This window comes from Bos mutus, chromosome 11 (genome assembly GCF_027580195.1).
Source record: "Bos mutus isolate GX-2022 chromosome 11, NWIPB_WYAK_1.1, whole genome shotgun sequence".
Classification (NCBI taxonomy): domain Eukaryota; kingdom Metazoa; phylum Chordata; class Mammalia; order Artiodactyla; family Bovidae; genus Bos; species Bos mutus.
Genome location: NC_091627.1, coordinates 68303719 through 68326570, shown reverse-complemented (window position 1 = coordinate 68326570; position 22852 = coordinate 68303719). Strand labels below are relative to the sequence as shown.

Below are 22852 nucleotides of genomic sequence, written 5' to 3'. Positions count from 1 at the left end.
AAGACTTTCTCTAGTTGTGGTGAGCAGGGGTCACTCTTTGTTGCATTCTGTGGGCTTCTCATTGCAGTGGCTTCTCTTGTGGAGCACGGACTGGAGGGGCGAGCTCGGTAGCTGCAGCTTGCAGGCTCTAGAGCAGGGGCTCAGTAGTTGTGCTCCATAGGCTTAGTTGCTCTGTGGCATGTAGAATTTTCCCCTGACCAGGGATTGAATCCATGTCTCCTGCATTGGCAGGTGGATTCTTAACCACTGGACCACCAGGGAAGTCCAAGCTTACTTTCTAATGGGAGAGACAGACACTGAAGAGATACACAATTATATAAATTAATGAATGTATAATGTCAAACCATAATAAGTCATATGAAGAAGCCCTCTTTTCCCCAGTGTCTAGACATAGTTTGACAGGATGTGTTTATCATTTATGACTCTGTTTTTCAAGGAAACTTGGTTCCTCTAAAGGTAACAGCTTCCATTTGATTTCCTGGCTTCTACTCTTGAACCTCTTCAAATCTGCCCTTCACCCAGCAATCAAAGTGATTTTTCTAAAATATAAACTGGCTCATGTTCCCCTGGCTTTGGCCTTCAGTGGCTTCTCTTGGACTTAGAGTGGAATCCAGACTCCTGTAAGGTCTTGTAACCTTGTTTAATGCTGCTACTGCTAAATCACTTCAGTCGTGTCCGACTCTGTGCAACCCCATAGATGGCAGCCCACCAGGCTGCCCTGTTCCTGGGATTCTCCAGGCAAGAACACTGGAGTGGGTTGCCATTTCCTTCTCCATGTTTAATGCTACTTGACCCTTTGCTTTCTTGTTCAGCCACGTTGTTTTTCTCTCAGTTCATTGAGTACCCATACAGGTAGATTCCTTTACCTGCAATGCTTTTTACTCCTACCTCCTTTCAGTAGGTCTCTCCTAGTATTCCCTATCACAGCATGTGTTACAGATTGGAAACATATATTTATTTGTTTGATACCCACTGCCTGCCAATATTCACTAAATCTCCTGACTTTACCAGTCTGACACTTTGTGAGGGGCTGGGATTACAGGTGTCTTCATAGAATCTTGTCCAGCACTTGGTGCACAGAAACGGCAGACAGATATTTATTGGATAAATTTAAAAAAAAGGAAATGCACTATGAATGAGAGCCAAACTTGCAAGAAATCAACACATTACAGTGAGTTACTTAAATTATTCTTATATTAAATAGTACTGCTTTGTAAATTTATTAGTCTCAGTTCTTTTGTGCCTACTGTTGTAGGTCCAGAAAGAAGAAAATTTATGTAGTCAGGTGATGTGTTGCCTTCAGAAATACTTTTGTCTTCCTTCCAAGAATCAATATGTTAGTTAACAAATAAAAGGGAGCTATCTGATAAATATGACTGGCTGTTGATGGTATGTGTCACCAACAAAGTAGGATATGATGAGACCATTCTAGTAAGCAGGCTCCCAGTTTGTGAACATTCAATCCACCAGTGACCTTTACACACTAAAGTCCTTTTCTTTAACCAGATGGTTTCATCTTCCTTCCAGCTATGGAAACTTTGGACACTCTTTAATGCTGCTTGAGGGAGGAGATGCTCACAAAACTGGTTGGTGTCTCTTTGTAAAGTCAAAGTTAGAAATCACCATTGCTTCATGTCCAATGTGTGCCAGTGCTCAGGGTTGAGAAATGGATGGCAAAGTCCCTGCCTCCTAGAAGGAGCTTGGAATCTGGTGGCTTGGTGTCAGAGCCGTACCCAGGCTGAAGTTCAATTTCGTTTTTCATGAGGTAGGGTTTCATGGGCTTATCTAGAAATCTATTGGCCTTTCATGATATTATTTGAAAGGAGGAGTGCAACCAGAGTGCCAGATAATAAACTTCCAAGGAAAATTTCAGAACTTAATTCACCTACAAAATAAAATTGGACTTCGCTTTTTTATTCTCTGGAGAGAATCAGAAAACAATTTTGGAGCTACTGGGCTGATTTCTTACTTAGCCAAGAACACCTTTGTATTTTCTAAATTTTAAAATAATGAACATGTCCTTTTTATAAACAAAAAAGTATTTTTAGAAGAAAGGGAAGGTATTAGAATGACATAAGTATAATAAATGACAGAAAGACCCATCGTAGTCAAGGTGAGGGTAGGAAATGTGCACCCTGCTGGGAATCATGCACCTTTGATGCTGGCAATCTTTGGACGGCTCTCAGCCTCAGCCTGAAGAAGAGTGGATGTGAAAGAGCAGATTTAAAACCCACCCCTTACACTGATGTGATTTCCTGAGACTCAGTTTTGACCTTTCCCTTTGGAAGATGGCTCTAACTCTTGAAAGCATATCCTAGCCTCCATTGGACAATGAAGAAAGTGGCCAGAGATGGTGTATGCAGTCAGGCTTTGAACCTTCCGATTGTCCTGTGAAAACCAACCTGGACCCACTTTTTTCCCTCCTAATTTCTATTCCGCCATTAGGACTGCTGAAGTAAAGATACTACCATTTTACCCTGCTGTTGCTGCTGCTGCTAAGTCGCTTCAGTATTGTCCGACTCTGTGCGACCCCATAGACGGCAGCCCACCAGGCTCCCCCGTCCCTGGGATTCTCCAGGCAAGAACACTGGAGTGGGTTGCCATTTCCTGCATTTCATGCATTTCTCCAATGCATGAAAGTGAAAAGTGAAAGTGAAGTCTCTCAGTCACCATTTTACCCTAGGCTCCCCCTATTTTCATCATTTACCCTAGGCTTCCCCTATTTTCATTTATTCTAGATATTCAGAGAGAACTAAAAGTGAGTCATATAAAATCCTCTCCTGGAACTTGCTGATTTAGAAATTAAAAAGAATCAAAAACATCATTAATAGTTTTCACATGTGTGGCACTTTATAATCTACTGTTTTCTTCTTTAAAAATTAAAAAATATGTGGTAAAAGCACATTACATAACACTTACCATCTTAATCATTTTCAGGTGTATAATTTGGTAGTACTAAGTCCATTCACATTGCTGTGCAACTATCACCACCGTCTAGCTCTATAACTCTTCTCGCCTCGTGACATTGAAACTCTGTATCCTTTAAATGATAATCTACCACGTGTTTTCTCACATATTATTTTATATCTCAGGCTCTTCTCTATAGCACTGGAAGTGTGAGGGAATGTCACTCACGAGTGTGCAGTGCTCTGCTAGAGTGCACTGCTCGCTAGAGTGCAGTGGTTAATGGCGCAGGCTCTGAAATAAGGCCCTGGTTTGAACTTTGCTCATCAAGTACTAATGGTTAAAAATAGAACTTGCCTTATGAGGTTGTTGTGAGAATTACATGAGGTCATGCATAGTGTTTAGAATGCCAAAAATATACAAATGCTGGCATTCATCATCCCCATTTTGTAGATTAGACAAGTAAGACTCGGAGAACTTGAGCAATTTGCCAAAACTCACAGAACTAATAAAATGCAAGTGGAAACCTGAGCTGTGGTTGACTCAGTGTTCTTTTATACCAGTCAAGAATTAGTCAAGTCCCACCTCACTACCAACATAGACAGTGTTTAATAATCCAGATTTTAGGCTAGTAAAAGGAGATGATATTCTATGTTTTAATTTCAAAGTCAAGGCCTTGCAAACTTCTTTATCAGCTCTGGAATCCCACTGGAGGTGTGGGATTCCACACCTTCCAGATCCCTGACCTTCAGGCATGTTGGGAACCCAGGAGAGTGAGACCTGAGGTTGGAGAAGTTAGAGGAAAGTGGAATGAGGGTCAGATAGGAGTGAGGAAATTTTAGTCTAGTTCTCAGCAGACACTGGAGGCTCAAAAGGCGTTTCTTTTGTGGGGACTGCCATAGGGGATGATTTTAAATTACAGAATAGCAATGGTAAAGGAAATAGGCAACACTGGGTTGTGCTAGAAAGCCTGTTTAAAAATAGGGCAGGGAGTAGAAGTTCCAGACCCAAGGCACAGGTTTACATGTGTGTGTGTATGCACCTAATCAGGTACCTGAGATAGAAGGCAGGATTGTCTCCTCACCTTCCTGACCCACTTGCTCTTTGTACTAGGGCCCTGGGGATGTGGACAAAGCTAGGCTGAAGCAGGTACATAGATGATCTGGTCTCCTTATAGTTTAGGGATTGGTGAGGGTGGCAAAGAAGTTTTGCTATTGATAGCACCATTGAAGTGCCTTAGTCTTTGGCTTTGAGGCATAAGAGTTCTACCACCTGTTTCCAAATCCCACTGGTTTGGAGATTTAAGACTCTTGGTTAATGATTCTGGAAGTAAAGTGGGGCAGTCATTACATAGCTGGATGCTCCCTTCAGAGCTGACATGTGCCTTGGACACAGCAGGAGATGATACACATAAGACTGCAAGATGAACTACAGAGCCCTCCCATTTCCTGTTTTTCCCTCAGGGACCATCTTCATCCACCCCTGAAACCTCCACCTTTTTTTTTTTTTTTGGTACTACTAACCTCTTCTTTTCTTTTTTGAAAAACTTTTAATTGTATATTGGAAAATAACTGATTAACAATGTTGGGATAGTTTAACTTCTTGGTTTCCATGGCACATTTTTCTTTTGCATGTAAGCATGTTCAGACCTCTCATATAATTAAAAACCAAAGAAATGAAACCAGGAAAGTAATACCTTATCCTTAACTCTCTGCTTTGATTACTGTTCTTCATTCTTGCCTCTCTTCATGGTCACCCCACTTTAAAGAGTTGTCTCCATTTGCCATTAGAGCTTACTCAGCTCTCAGTCTTTCCTCAATCTACTCTAATTCAGCTTCTCTCTCCAGTAAAACGGCTATTGCCAAAGTCACACTGTTTTATAATCCCAAATCCTGTGGCTACTTTTTCTCCTTTTGATGATAGTGACTGGGTGTGTGCTTTTCACTGCTCTATCCTCATTACCCAGTAGCATGTCCCTGGCACATAAATATTTGTGCTTAATAAATATTTATCGCATTGACCTCTCTCTGGCATCTGATACTTTATCATGCTCTCTTTTCTGTTCTTTCTTTGGCTACTTTCTTGCTTCCCTTCCTTGACTAGTTCCCTAAAGGCCTACTTTTCCCACTCTGTAGACTTCCTCTGGATGATATAATCTAAACCAGAGGCTTCAACTGTCTGCTCTGAGACTATGACTTCGTAATCTGTATCTGTAGCCCAGACTCTATATCTAACTGCCTGCTTGAAATCTCCTGCTGAATGTCTGCTGTGTACCTCAAACTCAACATTTTCAGAATTGAATTCATTATCTCCCTCCTCAACCTGCCTTTCCTATGTGCCCTTAGCTCAGTGAACACCTGCACTGTACCTAGCTGTTCAAGCCAGAAACCAGCTATGTTTCATTCCTCATCTTCCTCATCTCTCACATCTAGTAAGTCATGAAATCCCACCAATTCTATCTTCCTACTAGCTTTCAGATCCATCTCCTTTTCTCTAACACTGTTATTACCCAGGTTCAGGCCACTGTCACCTCTCCCTCTGTTATTGCAGTAGCTTCCTCATCGCTCTCTTTGGCCCCTGGCCTTCCTTAGCCTCTTTGTCTCCTCTTCATCCTACTCGGCATAGATAACTTCCAATCATCTCTCAGTTCAGTTCAGTTTAGTTGCTCAGTCGTGTCCAACTCTTTGTGACCCCATGGACTGCAGCACGCCAAGCTTCCCTGTCCACCACCAACTCCCAGAACTTGTTCAAACTCATGTCCATCAAGTCGGTGATGCCATCCAACGATCTCATTCTCTGTTGTTTCCTTCTCCTCCTGCCTTCGATCTTTCCCAGCATCAGGGTCTTTTCCAATGAATCAGTTCTTCGCATCAGGTGGCCAAAGTATTGGAGTTTCAGCTTCAGCGCCAGTCCTTCCAATGAGTATTCAGGACTGATTTCCTTTAGGATTGACTGGTTTCATCTCCTTGCAGTTCCACTCAATGTCACTTCCTTTAGGAAACTTAGCTGACTAAGCCCTCCTCACCTGTGAGCCCTAGGGTATGTTGGATGTTTTATTATATGTGTTCCAAGCAATTAAATCATTCTATTATAATTGCATGTTTAATTGCTTACTTATCTAGCTATCCTACTAGATTATAAATTCTCTGTTTGCACTGCTGTATTTTTTAGCACCTAGCACAGATCCTAGAGCACACAGTATATAGTAACCCATAGTAGGTACGCAGCAAGTGTTTGTTGAATGAATAAGTGAAAAGGTTCTCATTCTCTAAATTGAAGAAGCACCATTTTGTAGTTCATCTAAGAATAAACAAGATCAATAGTTTAGCAAATAAATTTATGGTATATGTAAATCTCCCACTCACAGTTCATGTGGTTGATAAACCTCAGTTATGTAAGTGAGACCTTATTTTCCAAATAAAAATATTCAGTGTGAGTTGCAGCATCATAACTTTTGGTGCCCATGGCAACAAGCAGCTGCACCAAACAAAATGAGCAAAGAAACAAAGGTAACAAAACCTCACTTATTAATCCAAATCTTTTCTCTTTAACTCCACAAAGTTAACAGTTCAATAATTCAGCTGCAAATTTGTTGATTCATTGCTTTCCAAGCCTATCACATGCTTAGGCCTATTTGCTTTTCTCTTCTGGGAAACTATTTGTGGAGTGGCCCAGAAAACAACTTTATTCAATGTTAATTACTCAAAGATTAAGAAAAGTAAAATAAGAGTTATATAACGGAGGGTTTGTTTTGCTCCTGAATTACTTGGTAGTGAGCATGCATACCAAGTGAGTATGAGTTTTGGGAATGCTTACAATAGCATACTTAGTCTTGGGAATGCTTACAGTGATGTTATTTTATGAATGATAGCTTTTCATCCATTGTATTCATATTACTATGAATAAGATACTAATTTCCATTTTCCTCTCCCCATAAATTAGGTACATTTGTCCTTCTGTACCTCCTATTCCAATAATTAAAGTTTTGAACTATTTACTATATATTATCTACTGTAATGTGAGAACTGCCAAAGGAGAAGGAGCTGTGTTGTAGGTCCTCAATCCTTGTGGAAGTGGTAATCCAAACCCTCATGAAGCACACAAGCTGGATTTGAAGAAGTAATTGTAAATGAAACCTCAAAGGCCAGAGTTCCTATTATTCCTCAACCATTGTTTTTGGACCTAATACAATCACTTAGATTGAGCTTGAACTTGAATACCTGAACTCTAAGGGTAAATTTTTTACAAACTGAAAAATTGTGAGCAGTTGCTTTCTTATCGTAGAACTGTGGTTGTATAATATGTTTATACCACAGCATGTTTATAATAGCATGCAAATAACAGCATACTCAATGGCATCCCACTTCAGTACTCTTGCCTGGAAAATCCCATGGACGGAGGAGCCTCATAGGCTGCAGTCCATGGGGTCACTGAGGGTCGGACACAACTGAGTGACTTCACTTTCACTTTTCACTTTCATGCATTGGAGAAGGCAATGGCAACCCACTCCAGTGTTCTTGCCTGGAAAATCCCAGGGACAGGGGAGCCTGATGGGCTGCCGTCTATGGGGTCACACAGAGTCGGACACGACTGAAGTGACTTAGCAGCAGTAGCAGCATTATTTGATTTAACATTTTTAGATATTATTTACTTTGGTCCAGGTGGCTGTAGTGGTAAAGAACCCCCTGCCAATGCAGGAGACATAAGAAATGTGGGTTCAATCCCTGGGTCAGGAAGATTCCCTGGAGGAGGGCATGGTAACTTATTCTAGTAATCTTGCCTGTAGAATCCCATGGACAGAGGAGCCTGGCAGGCTACAGGCAATTGCAAAAGAGTCAGACACAACTGAAGCGACTTACCATGCACATATATATAAATATTTTTTAAAGGGTAAAGCTTCACTTGTCTCCCTTCCTTTCTTTCTTTTTATAAAAAATTATTATCTTCTTTTCTTCACAGTAATATGGGCACTTAGTCTTAAAGTCAAATAATGCTAACAGGTTTAGGCAAAATCTAATGTTCTTTTAATTCCTCTTTACTACATTGCCTCTCATCCTTCTGGCTCTCCCAACTCCCTTAGGTAACCATTTTCAAATTCTTCAGCTATTTAATTCAATGTTTGCTTTTCATATCAAAATACTATGCATATACTGCTATTATTTGATTAAACATTTTTAGAAATTATTTATTTTGGCTCTCTTATACTTCCTTTCCTCATTCCATTCCTTCCAAGATAGCAGAGTCACAATTTTTGGTTGAATTCATATTCAGTGATTTATTATAATGGTTATATAGTTGTGTATTTATATAATTTTTGTATATATATGAGATATATGTAGTTTATACTGTGTATATTATCAATAGTTATACTATGTATGGGTGTCCCAGGTAGCGCTAGTGGTAAAGAACCTGCCTGCCAGTGCAGGAGAGGTAATATAGGTACGTTCAATCTCTGGGTCCGGAAGATGCCCTGGAGGAGGGCGTGGCAACCCACTCCAGTATTCTTGCCCGGAGAATCCCATGGACAGAGGAGCCTGGTGGGCTACAGTCCATAGGGTTGCAGAGTTGGACATGACTGGTACAACTTAGCATGGACACACGCATACTATGTATACTGTATATGGTTTGTACTATATAGCATATATATAGTTTATACTATATATTGTACATATAGTTTATATTATATATACATACAGTATTTAGTCAAAGAGGCATATAGTTTATATGATATATAGATTATACTGTAAACAATATAATATATACTATGTAAAGATTAAACACACTAAAACATGTTTTATATATGTTTATATATGTATATAGTGTATATATAGGAGAAGGCAATGGCAATCCACTCCAGTAGTCTTGCCTGGAAAATCCCATGGATGGAGGAGCCTGGTAGGCTGCTGTCCATGGGGTCGCATAGAGTCGGACACGACTGAGCGACTTCACTTTCACTTTTCACTCTTCATGCATTGGAGAAGGAAATGGCAACCCACTCCAGTGTTCTTGCCTGGAGAATCCCAGGGAGGGCGGAGCCTGGTGGGCTGCCGTCTATGGGGTCGGCACAGAGTCGGACACGACTGAAGTGATTTAGCAGCAGCAGCAGCATAGTGTATATATAGTTTATATGAATATTGCATCTTATACAACTTCTAAGTTGTCTTGGAGTTAATAAGTGTTTTTAATTTCATTTGCTTAGCTTTTTAACTTTTTGAGTCTATGGCTGATTCTTTTCTGTAAAGTGACTCTCAATACAGCTTTCTACATGATAAAATCTGTAGAATAATCTGCAATGTCCATTTTATTTCCTTTCTAGGGAAATTCATCCTGTTATCTTTTATCTTCCCTTTTCAATCAGGATTGGTTTCTTTTTAAATCTGTGACACATCTGTTTATGAAGTATTCATTTTGACACCATCTTGAGAATTTTTTCTCTCCTCTGCTGAATCTGCCTTTCTCTTGGTTTATGCTATCACTTTAGAGGAGCACATCCCCAGCAGCTTTCAGAAAAAGAGTGCCTACGAGTTTGTGTGAGATATCTATGTCTGGAAAGGACTTTATTTTACCTCACACAGTTTGATGTTGAAAATTATTTTTTCTCAGAGTTTGTCTGGGACTTTATTTGTTATAATTTTTCTTTAAATATCTGGCAAGCCTTGGCTGTTCATTCCTCACTAAGAGTGACCATTAGAGTTCAGTGTTTCTGGTGCCTTGGTTTGACTGGGGAAGGAGGCACTGAGGTTGTTGTAACCCAAGAAGCGTCACAAAAGGTTGTTTCCAAGTTGCCAATTATTGGTCTTTTCAATTCTGTCCTTTTTCAATTTTGTTTATTTTTATCCTTGAGATTTTAATATTTTCCTTTGAAAATTTGTGTGTTTGTTTCTTTTCTAAAGCTCTTGAAAGGAAAATATACCAGCATCAGCTAAAATTTAATTTTAAAATATGACTAAAATCTCTTAATTCACTCATTCCCTTGATTATTTATTTAATGTGTGCTAAGAAATCACCTTTATTGACTACTAGGATAATAACCTATATTTCTCTTATAATCATACAGATATGACAGGCCTTTGACCATTTGGTAACTTTTAGTTGAAAGGTTTCTAACCTGACCTATAAGATATCTGGAATTATATTCCAAATTTCTCCCTGTATGCCTATATGTATTTCCTTCTCTGATTCAACGGATCCCTAGTCTAACTCCCAAGTATGTAAGAACCACTGCTAATGTAACTTGGATATGTTTCTCTTGCAGAAGACAATTAAAAATAAAACAGCAAAAATGACACACACACAAAAAAAACACAGCAAAAGAGATATCTTATATCTTAGTATGGTATTTGGAGTTAAAGTTTTTGAGCTCACTTTTTACTTTTCTTTTTTCTTTATATAGTTTGTGTGAACTAATTTTCTTTCTTTTAAAAATTATTTATTTTTTTCTTTGACAATTAAAATTGATTTATAAAAATAGACCAGTTTGAGGGGGAGGAAAAAGATCTAGATCACATAAATTCTACAGCTATATTTAAAAAAATTTTTAAGTTTTTTAAAATAAATATATATACATACATATGTTTGTATATACAAATATATACTCAAGTACATATATACAAATGTATATGTACACATACATATGTATACATACATATGTATCTGTGCATATGTATATATTAATGTAACATTTTCACATACACTGATCTTAAATGAACAATTAATCAGTTATGACAAATAGATAAATCTGTTTGATCAAAACCCAATTGTGAAATAATAGAATACATCCATGACCCCAGAAATAACCTTCAATTTAAAAGCTTTTAGATGTTGAAAGAAAATTCTAATCATATTCAGCTTAATCTTCTTTTTTTAAAAAAACATTAGCACAGATATTAAAAAGTTTTTTAATTAATAAAAATGCTGTGATTAACTAAGTAGACTTTTAAATACTTTATAAAATAGAGAAGACATTATTTGTTGTTTGGCTCTGATTTTCTCTTCATGCCTTAGGGTTTCCTCAAAAGATTACCAAGTTGACTTTGTATTGATAGTATTCTATTAATATTTTATCCACTTATTCTCAAGGGTCTGTCTTCTTTTTTTTTATTCCTTGATGGTTTTTTGCATTATTATTGTTGGTGTGGGACTTTGTTAACACTTAGTTTTAGGTCCACAATGATTTGAGATTTTTCTCTTTCTGACTTCAAAGAGAAAATTAACTTGGGTAGATATTGCACTTATGGTTAGAAATCCATTAATCTTGGAGAAGAAGATCAAGAGAGCTGATTTTTTTTTTCCCTCACTATGTGTACTTCATCTTAGTAATTATCCTGTCTTTTGAGGTAGGATTATTGTACTCATTCTATAGGGTACAATAGAGTAAATGGAACCTAATTCACCTATCTAGGACCAATGCAGCTGGGATTTAACTCAAGTCTTTTCAACTCTTTGACCTTTGCTTTTCCCACTCCTATATTTCTGCTGAGCTTTGTCTGGGTTTTTCCTTTAGCTTCTTATTTCCAAGTGAGACGTACAAAATCATTCATTTCACCACTCTTTGATATGTCTTCTTTAAAACCTTTTAGAACATGAAAGCATGTTTTTATTATCATTTAAATCAAATATTTATTGAATACCTATACTGCTAGGTGTGGGAGATACAGAGAGTTCTAAGCCACCCTTCACATTCACAGATGCATATATAAACTTACCAATACTTGGCAAGCAGAGGTTTGTGTTTTGAGGGGGCAGGGAAGGGAATGTCATTCTTTGTAGTATGTATCTGAGTGAAATTGTTTGACTTTCTTATCCAGACTGATGCTTTTTCAGATAAAAATTTAAGAAAAATGGTTTTCAAGTGATGCTGGCCATTCTCATTTTCTTCAGTATACCTTTGTCCTTGTTGGTTAGGTTTATGGTTCCATTTTCCAGTTATGTTTAGTCTTGTGCATTGTTTCTGCTGCTTGTCTAAGCTGATTATCTTAGTGTAGCATCCCTTTGACATCTTGACACCACTGATTCTTTGCTGTGTTCTAAGTCTGCTGTCTTATGAGCCTTCACTTTTAAAAAAGTTTCTCTCATTTAATCAGTGGTGTTCAACTGGGGAATGGTTTTGCCTTCCAGGGAACATTTGGCAATGTCTGGAGACGTTTTTGTTTCTCACGACTGGTAGGGGTTGGGGGCTGTGACTGGCATTTGTTGTCGTTTGTTAGCTAAGTTGTGTCAGACTCTTTGCGACCCCATGGACTGTAGCCCACCAGGCTCCTCTGTCCATGCGATTTCCCAGACAAAGAATACTGAAGTGGGTGCCATTTCCTTCTCCAGAGGATCTTCCCGACCCAGAGCTCAAACCCATGTCTTCTGCATTGGCAGGCAGACTCTTTACCACCGAGCCACTAGGAAAGCCCACTGCATCTGTATACTACCGTAAACAGCTCAGCCCCTCAAAACAAAGAATTATTTGGTACAAAATGTCCACAGGGCTTGACTATTCATGATAGTATTGAGAAATCCTGATTTAGACCATTTACAAAGTTTAAGGTAGTCACTTTCTTTAGATGAATAATACTTCTAGCATTATGCATGCCATGCTGTTTCTTATCAGAGATTCATTTGAAGTCTTCCTTTTTTTCTCCAGAGATTTCAAAATTACATCTGACATTTGTTTTTTATAGAAAACAAAATGGTCTCCTTTTATATTAGTAGTTGTAGGTGTTTACCTTGGCACTTAAAACAAGACCCTCATTTGAGGCATTTCCAATAGCATATTATTTGTAAATCTTAACTATTGCTTTTTTCCCCGTCATGTACTCAAGAGACTTCATAGATCAATGAATAAAGAAAGGTGATTACACTTATAAAGCTAACATAATAGTCCTTCTTTTTAACTTGGATCTCTCCCCCCTAAGTATTATCGAATGAAAAATACATTCTTAGCAAAGTCTTTTTAAGACTTCATCATTTTAAAGGGATTCTCAGCATGGACACACCATGACATTTGCTCAAGAAGTGATTTAGCATGTGTGTGGAAAATTCTGAAGTTGAGAAACTGAACTAGATCAATTTTTCTTTCTCTCTGGTTGAACTTCAAGTACTAATAAACACGGTAGCTTGAAAACATAAGGCTGATTTGGATCTGAGTCTTGGTGAAAGATAATTTGTTTTGTTATTATTTTTTCTTGCCCTTAGGATTTGAACTAGGATATGAAAAGAAATAGGAGAGTTAATGGCTTACTCTGAAGTTTTAAAAAAGAGGAAAGGGAGAAATTGTGTTCACTCTATTTGCTGATTAGTGCATCTGAAACCCCAGCCAGCCAGATGACTTCCACACTTCCTGAAAAGAAGTGGAGTTTCTTTGTGCTTCTCATGGTTTCCCATGCACATGGCCTTTAGAACATGGGAGCACACTTTATACTGTATAAATCAAATGTTTATTGACTACATATAGTGCTAGGTGTGGGGAATTTTAGAGCATTAAAAGATACTGTCTGCATTTAAGGGATGCATACATTAATATATTAACAACTTTCCAAATTAGAACCTTCTGGTTGTGGAAAGGGTGGGACAGGCAGTTCTTCCTACTGCAGTTTCCTTCCCCTTCTCATGTGGCCAGCCCTGCCTTGAACTAGCTGTGGGGTAGTCTGCTCTCAGAGGGATTTGCTTGATGTGACCCTCTTGCATCTACTCTACTGAGAACAATGCATACTGGCTGTTGGATATCCACATGGGCCCTGCAGATTTGTGTCTGAGGCTCGACCTCCTTGGCTTGATGGTTGATTCAGACCACCTTTTCTGGATTACTGACTCTGTGCCTTGCCTGTCTCTCCCTTCTGCGGCCTGTCTTGATTTTGTTCTTTAGCAGCTTCTGTGAGGTGGCAGCCGGCATTGGCCTCACAGCACCCCTATCTTTCCTAAGCCTATCTTCTGCCACTTCTTTCTCCCACCCTGTTTCCCCTCCTGCCAGGGAAGATATAAGGCTTCATGAAAGAGGTGGGACTTCAGCTGAATCTTGTGCAAAACAAGATTTTGAAAAGATTAATCTGAGAAGGGCATGCACAATGCAGTGAAGGCAGGAAGACTTCATGGAAGTTTTACAATAGCCCAGGATCAGGGGATAAAGTCCAAGTTGGTGGCAATAATAAAGAGGAAATTGATGCTAGTGATGTTACTAAGAAATAATTCTCGAGACTGACTGAGCAAAAGGAAAAAAGGAGGACTCTTTAAATTCTTAGAAATTTTAACTATAAAAATGAAAAGTTTTGCTTTGAAGGTAAAAACGATCAGCTGGGGGAAACATGAGAGACCTTTGATGCATCATCTCCCATCAGGATGACCAAATGTCCCAATTTGCCTGCGACTAAGTAGGTTTCCTAGACATGGGGGTTTTGGTTTCAAAATTAGGACGGTCCTTGGCAAGTCAGGATGAGTTGGTCACCCTATCCCCAACGAATGCCAACATGATAAAGTGTAGGGTTGAGTAAGAACTTTTATCTTTTTTTGATGAGATTTTTTTTGACACTCCAAGTCAACTTTGCCTGGGTTGTCTTTGCCTAGCACAGGCGTTTCCAACAGCTGTTGGGATTTTAGTCAAAGAGGCTGAGATTTTATAACCTGGGGAGATGGCCACATATGAGTGTCAGAGGCTTTTGTGAGCGTAGCCAAATTTAATACTTTCATTTTGATGCGAGGCAAGTTTAAAAAGTAAATCTTCCATTTTCATGTACTTTTATCCTTCTCCTGCCAATCATTTAACCACTGCCCACTGCCTCCCCAAAATCAAGATTCAGTTTGCATTGATTAAAATATTTTACTCTTTCCTTTATGATTTCTTTCCTTATCACAATGGATGATTTAATGCTTATGGAAATTGCTCAAAGAAAGAACCAGAGGGATGAAGAGAAGACAAGAACAAGAAGGAAAGAGCAGAACACTGAGAGTGAACAAATTGCTGAACTTGAGTGTGCAGTATTACCGAAGGACAAGTACCTGGTCATGTTCTTCTGTGTAATACAGATGAAGAGCTCAAATAGCTTTGAGTAACCAGAATAGCAGCTATACATTCATATCCTGATGCTTATGCATTTAGATCAGAAGGCTGAGCTTCACAATACCACTCAAAACTGATTTAATTTTCATGTAGATATTGTTACAGCAAATTTATTTGGGTTTCCAGCCATCTGCAAGTTGAAAGCAATGTAGCCAAAGTTTGCTTCTACAAACTGACATGTGAACATCAATGCAAAGTGAACACAGATAGTTTGAAATAGTTTGATAGTATGGAAAGGGACAGAAATAAAAATATAAAATTTTTCCAAAGTAAACAAGAAAATATAGTGACTTCTGAATGTAGGGGCAAATAATTTTATGCACTGGTTATTATTTATTTTTTTTATGAAAGTGAAAGTGTAAGTTGCTTAGTTGTGTCTGACTCTTCGCGACCTCATGAACTATAGCCTGCCAGGCTCCTCTGTCCATGGAATTCTCCAGGTAAGAATACTGGAGTGGGTTGCCATTCCCTTCTCCAGGGAATCTTCCTGACCCAGGGTTTGAACCCAGGTCTCCTGAATGGCAGGTGGATTTTTTACCATCTGAGCCGCCAGGGTATACTCCAGTGTAAAATAACTGATGGTTTAAAGATGACCCTAACTCATCAAGAAAGAGTCAAAATACTTTTGGCATACCTTGTTTGAGACCCACCAGAACTATTTAACATTTTAGAAAGTTTTTTTTTTTTTAATCAAACTCTTACTTTAGCAAGTCTTCAGTTATCTGTAAGGTAGCCTTCTAAGGAATACTTTATTCCAGAAACTACCAATAAGGGAAATGTTACTGCATGGTTAAAACAAACAAGATGGAGGAAGTGAAGGGAGATTCTATGTTAGAGTATTAGGGACCCTGAATTTCTTAGAAAATTGACTTGCAGTCTCTCTGTTCAACTGGGGCTACACAATGAATGCCAACTGTAGGACAAAGCTGGATCTTGTAGATATTCTGTTGCCCTGACTGCTGGCGAAGAGCCATCACAAGCTTCAGTACAGCCCCAAGGGGTGCATATATTAAAGAAAAAGCAAGAGCCATGCTCCAAAATGGCTTATTTAAAATGCAAAGGGTAATAAGAGAGCTATATCTGGGGAAAGTCCAGCTCTCAGAAACAGTAAAGTAATACCAAATCTTGGTTAAAGTTGCTTACTCTTGAACTAATTAGCTGGGGATTGAATTCAGCATAAGAAGTCAGATTGTGGGTTAAGAGTGAAGGAAAATGTTATTTTTTTTTTTTTCTTAGATACCAGCCTGGCACTTCAGAATGTAGTAGCAGGCAGCTTGTGAGATTCAGCCAATTTGACAAAAATCACAAAATTATGAAAAACACCATGGCTGATTGAAAAGGAGTTCTAGAAATATAATTTGGGCCAGATGCATGATAAAAGGCATTTTTATCTTCTTTGGTGGTAGCCTCTTTGTAATAAGATATGGGCACACTTGTCAATAAAGAAAAAAAAAAAAGAGGAATGAATAATACAGAATACAGAGGAACATAAAATAACATGGTCCCACTCAATCCCTGGGTCAGGAAGATCCACTGGAGAAGGAAATGGCAAAGATTTTCTTGCCTGGAAAATCCCATGGATGGGGGAGCCTGGTAGGCTACAGTCCACAGTATTGCATAGAATCGGACACAACTGAGCGACTTCGCTTTTACTTTTCACTTTCACCACTTTTGAAATACTATTCCTACCTAGTATTGATCTACTATTCTTTTCTTTCAAATCTCTTTTCCTATTTTCCTATGGTGGGAGATTTGTGGGAAAATCATACAAAAAAGAAGAAAACCAAGATCTTTTGCTTTTTTTTTTTTTTTTTGTGAGCTTTTAAGAAAAGGATAGAACTTATAATAAAATCATATTAGCCATTGATGGCATCTCTCACTAGATACACACCCTTGACAGAACATGTCTGCATATAACAAGACCTTCTTAACAGGCCTGTGCTAGATTTAAAATTTTCATGTCTAATTAGCTGTGTAAACACATTTGGAATTTAGGGAATTTTCTGTGTCACAAGGGAGTGAAGGTTTATAACCTATTATGTAGATGGTAATTTTGTAGAAGGTTCTATTTTATAGATGGGAACCCCCACCCCCTAAATGTGAAATGTCTACATTGTCTGAAATCTATGCTAGTCCCTGTGGTGTTCCCTTTGACTCTACACTGTGTATTCCATATTACTTTTGCTGCTACCTCTGCATTCAGAAGTGTTTGGAGCCAGAACCAAGGGTAGAATACCTCAGGAAGAATAAAGCTGCCCACAGAGTACAGGGTCCTTTTCAGTTGAGGGCTTCCAACTCTTCATTCCTGACCTGCCAAAGCCAAAATGTTATGTAAAATTCCCATGTCCAGGTGTCTCCCAGATTTGGGGTTTTGTGAATTTCTCTTTAGCCTATTGCTGAATGAAAGGAGAGGAACATGAAAAAAAAATGAAGCTGTTAGTTGCTCAGTCATGTCCGATTCTTTGCGACCCCCTGGACTGTAGCCCGCCAATCTCCTCTGATCATGGAATTCTCCAGGCAAGAATACTTGCCATTCCCTTCTCTAGGAGATCTTACCGACCCAGGAATACAAACCCATGTCTCCTGCTTTGCAACTGATTCTTTACCATCGGAGCCACCAGGGAAGCCAAATCAAGGGTGGGGAAAGAAATGGAATATTTGAGTGTGCCCTTCCATCTGCAGAGAGTGTCCACTGCAGCATCAGCTGGTCGGAATCCATGGCAGAGCCAGGGGTGGGGTGGGGGCGGGGGGAGCACGGTACTGGTCACTGGCAGTTGGATTTATCCTCTATGACTGACACTTGAACGGGACTGCTCATTTGATACTGTTTCAGCCTTGATGCTGGGTGTTTTTAATCATATATTTTAATTAATGTTTTAATTGTACTTGGGTCCAGAGGCTGTTTCAACAGAGCAGCTTATATTTAGAGGTCTCTGAATAAATAAATGTAAAACAAAGGAAAACTGACTCTGCTGAAATGATGAAAGTGATTGTTTCTAAAAAGATGGATTTGGGCTTCAGACTCTATTTACTGCTTGAGACTCAGTCCTTTGCAATATTATGGACTGTCACCTAAACATACCTTTTTTTGTATAGTAGAGCATGGTTTCAAAATCTTATCCAAGATCTGGCTTTAGAAGTCTACAATCTGGGTTTTGAGGCAGGTGGGGACACTGTAGAATTTACTGTGTCGATTTTAACTTTAAAAAATTAACAGGTTCGTTCTGGAAGTTGCTTTCTGAGAGAGAATGTGGAGCACTGTGGTGCTTGTGAGCGTCCAGCATGGCGTACGGGGCCAGGGCCAGAAGGTGCAGAAGGTGATGGTGCAGCCCATCAATCTCATCTTCAGATACTTGCAAAATAGATCACGGATTCAGGTGTGGCTTTATGAGCAAGTGAATATGCAGATAGAGGGCTGTATCATTGGTTTTGATGAGTATATGAACCTCATATTAGATGACGCAGAAGAGATTCATTCTAAAACAAAGTCAAGAAAACAACTGGGTCGGATCATGCTAAAAGGAGATAACATTACTCTGCTCCAAAGTGTCTCCAACTAGAAGCGACAGATGAAGTGAGAAATTGTTTGGCAATACTGTTGGTTTTTTTAGGTGTCCTTTGTTAGAGATGTAGTTCTAAAACATGTATTCATATTGTTCTGCTCACCCTTATGTTATTACCAGATTATAATAAATGCTGTGGGACTGTTTTTATAAAAAAAAAAAAAATTAACAATGGAGTAGTAGGTTATTAAGTTGGAGTAGTAGCAAATTTTTGAGGCAAAATTTATTTGGACCTGTGTAGATCTCTTCCACTGCTGGAGAAAGAGATAATTGGAGTGGGCTAGTTCCTTTGTCTCCTTTTACTATTTTCTCTTAAATTTTTGTTCTCTCCTTTAAAGAGGGCTAGTATCTCTTCCCTATACATTTTAAGTCAGAAGCATGTTTAGGGGGTATATTTAATTCATTTTAGCCAATGTTTATAGAGCACCTCTTCCTTCAAGGGAGGAGCTAGACTTTACAGGGGAATGAGATGTTTACAAATATAGGAAATATATTTGTAGGATACAGCTTGCTTCGACATATGTGCTGAGAAAAATACGCACTGAGTTTGGAGTAGATGAAAGCATCTTCCATTTATTTTTGTCAGGATCAATTATTAGTTCAGTTCTCCACTTGTTATTTTCTTTGGGTCCCAGAGAGCTCCTGAAAGTTACTCAAGAACTATAAGGCTGGAGTGTTAGCACATTTTTTGGTGATTGTTTGGTCTTGGGTGGAAGAGCAAGGTTCTGAAGTCTGTCTGGTTGTCTGCCATCACCTTTTGCTTATCTTTCCTAGTGGCATCCCTTTTATTTCCTTTTCTCTATCTTCAGGGGTCCAAAATCTTTAAAATGCTCCGAATTAGTGGTTCTTGACCCTGACTGCAAGGAGCATTGAAGAAATATTGATGTCTGGACCTCATGCTTAAACCAATGAAAAGCACTGCATTGATTGTGTTGAAGAGCTAGGGTTGAGACTACAAATAGTCAACTCTGTTTGTCGATAGGGAAAAAATCACTACATTAAAAGCATACCTTTTAGGTCATGACATGATTGCAGAAATATTACAGTGTGAAAGAGAATGTGGTTTTCAGTACTACATTGGCAGAGAACAAAAACTTTACCTGTAATTTATTGGGGACCATTTGCATTGTGAAAGAGTTCTTGTTAAACCAACATATTGCAAATACTGTATTTTTTTTTTTTTTTGTCCTTTGAGGCATTTTATTTGTATTACATCCCTAGAAAAAGAATCCAAGTGTTTTCCCTATAGTGTTTTGTCTTGCTTCTTTATGGTCCATACGCCAGCTCAGGTTTTCAGTACAGTGAAGCCAAACTGATGGGATGGGAGCAGATTATTCTGCCATTTTTCTAGATCTTTGAGTCTTACGTCAAATCTGAGGCTGATCACTCCACACTTATTTATTCTGCCTGTATGTTACAACAATTTTTTCCCAACCCTGTGATCATTGATGATTTAAAATTCGCCAATGTAACCATGCTTCATCCTCACAATTAGAAACCTGATGATGACTTTGGAGCACAGCCTTATAAGCATCTGGTGTTTGCCTCTTTTTTCAGCATTGTTGATACTCTTGAGAGTATCAGCCAGGACATTCATGCACACCATTATGGCAGCATGGAAAGATGGCAGAAAGAGGCAAATACTATATTTTAAATGATTAACTTTCAAATTTGATTCTAGGCTGCTGCTGCTAAGTCACTTCAGTCGTGTCCGACTCTGTGAGACCCCATAGACAGCAGCCCACCAGGCTCCGCAGTCCCTGGGATTCTCCAGGCAAGAACACTGGATGCCATTTCCTTCTCCAATGCATGAAAGTGAAAAGTGAAAGTGAAGTCGCTCAGTCGTGTCCCACTCTGAGTGACTCCATGGACTGCAGCCCACCAGGCTTTTCCATCCATGGGATTTGCCAGGCAAGAGTACTGGAGTGGGGTGCCGTTGATTCTAGGCTAGGGAAGGGTTTCTCAGTCTTGGCACTATTGACGTTTTGGACTGAACAGTTCTTTGTTGTGGGGGTTGTTCTGTGCATTGTGGAATGTTTAGTAGTATCTGGTCTCTATTCACTAGATGCCAAGAGTAATCTTCCTTTTATATGTGACCCCAAAATGTCTCCAGACATTGCCAAGTTGAGAACCATTAGGCTACTGAAGTAGATATTTTGGTAGTAGCAGCTTGTCTTAGTTAGTGCTCAGTTGCAGAGAACAGACCCCACTTTAGCTGGCTTAAGCTGAAATGTATTAATGACAGGGTATTCAATGGTCTACAGAACGGGTCTGTGGGTAGAAGAAATAGAATCTAGGCTGGGGAGCTTCCAGAAACAAATCCTGAGGCCACATCACAACTGAATCATCATAGAAACTGCTGTACTTGTCTTGATCTGGATGCTGCCTGTCAAACAGAGAAGCTGTGGTCAGGAAACCACTTCTGCTAAACTGGGGAGTTAATACTCCATCTGCAGCAGCAGAACGATGCCTCATGTCCAGTCTCTCTCCTTGCTTTACAGAGTCTGAATTCCCATTCTGAAAGTGAATCTAATAATGGAGTCTATAGCATATCTAGAACCCTAGTTATAAGAAAGTGTGGAAAAAGGCAGTTTTGTTTATTAGCCTCTGTAATACATAAGAAGGCATTGCAGAAGGAGGTTGGAACAGATGTTAAATGAGCTTATCTCTAGTATTTTCCACAGGGATCTTCCCAGAACTTAACTCACACCAGGAGGTAGCCACCTATTCTAGATAATTGGGGTTGGTCCAAGAGTCTTCTTCACTCCCTTTACATTTTTGATATTTGTATTTATAATTTTCTTCTTTCTTTTTTCAATTCTCCTTCCTATTTTCTCTTTGATTACCATTAATTTCATATATTTTTCCTTTTCTCTGACCCTAACTATAGGTTTTCTGAGAACTTCAAGAATATGTATTCACGCTTGGCTTTGTTGATAGATATGGCATGTAACGTCTTCGTTGATGAGATATGAGCTGAGGCCTAGGATGTTCAACTAACTCCATGTATGTCTCCAGTTCATGGAAGATAGTGTGAGAACAGATATTTTGGTGCAGAGGTTTGCATCTTTAAATTGTGTTCTCTCCATCTAGAAGAATAAAGCACCAATTAATGTGAACAATCATATTATCTGATTTGAAATAAACATTGATAAATAGCCTTAAGTACAAGCAGGTAAAAATCAAGTGATGCTTTCTGCCTCTAGGTTGTAGTCTTTTAATTTTAGAAAATGTGACTCCTTATGGTTGGGCATAATAAGTGATTGCTTACCTGGTACAGTATGTTTTTCTTCTAGTTTGTTGCTAAGATCTCCTAATTATAAATTTAGTTAGAGCTATGGGGACTTTAACCCTAAGTTAAAATTCAGACAGTAGCCTTGGCAGAGGTAAAAACATCATAAGCCATTTACTCTTTCATGTAGTCATTTACTTATTTAGTGTATAGGACAAACGTTAATTTTGAAATTCAAATAAACAGTAAATAATCTTAATATAAATATGTCCCAAATGTTGGATGAGACATGGTTGCACTAAAAAATAGTAATTGTTTATGTGAAATTCAGATTTAACTGGATGCCCTCTATCTTTCCCCCTGTGTTTTTATTTTCTAAGTTTGGTGTGAATGAATTGATCAAGTTATTTCTTGCAAATACATTTCCTGAGATTGACAGAGGATGAAGAAAACATAAGGGTAATGGACTCCTGAGAGGACTAAAGATGAGAAAGTTGGGCTCCATACAAAAAGGAAGAGGGACAACTAAAAACAAACAGGCACTAAGCTGATCCTGGTTAAGCTGACCATTCCTTAGGCATGCAAATAAAGCCCTGATGTGAAGATAAAACTCTCTTCCTTCCCTGTAAATGTAGCCACTTTCCTAAAGCACTTGGATCTGGTCCCAGTGCAGCATTCCCTTGCCCAGGCTAGACAAGCCAAGCTTCGAGGTAAGTGGAAGAGATGAGCAGCGCAGGCACTGGATACCTTGGAGCCTTGTAATCTTGCTTGCACAACCTCCAGATTGCATGGTTCTTGGCTTCAGTGCAGCTGGGCACAATTTCAATGCACATCTATGGAGACCATGTCACAACAACAAAACAAACCAATGTAGCTGCGAGTTACATTAATAGCTTGAAAAAACAAGTCAACAGACTTGAAGACTGCTCTGGGAGTTCCTCCCAGGGAGTCAGCCTTTGGCAGAAAGGGAGTTACTGTGCCTCCTTCTTGACATTTTTCAGCTAAGATTATTCTATATGATTTGCACCTTGTCCCTTTCAAAGAGTGGTTGTTAGTTTGTTTTGACAGAGCCCTTATTTGCTTTATTGTTGATCAGCACTAGATCTTCCTGAG

The 22852-nt window shown here is 38.9% G+C and overlaps 1 protein-coding gene and 1 long non-coding RNA gene across 3 annotated transcripts in view; both read left to right on the top strand.

Moving 5' to 3' along the window:
* Positions 1-22852, top strand: part of LOC138989902 (uncharacterized) — a 201168-nt gene that overhangs the window by 128295 nt on the left and 50021 nt on the right. The window lies entirely within an intron of this gene.
* Positions 18172-18624, top strand: LOC106700548 (small nuclear ribonucleoprotein E-like). Its single transcript, XM_070380160.1, has one exon. It carries the CDS (start codon positions 18193-18195, stop codon positions 18502-18504), a length of 312 nt encoding a protein of 103 aa, XP_070236261.1. The 5' UTR covers positions 18172-18192; the 3' UTR covers positions 18505-18624.

Coding starts and splice junctions, on each gene's coding strand:
- LOC106700548 (XM_070380160.1), top strand. CDS start 18,193: ATGTGGAGCACTGTGGTGCTTGTGAGCGTCCAGCATGGCGTACGGGGC.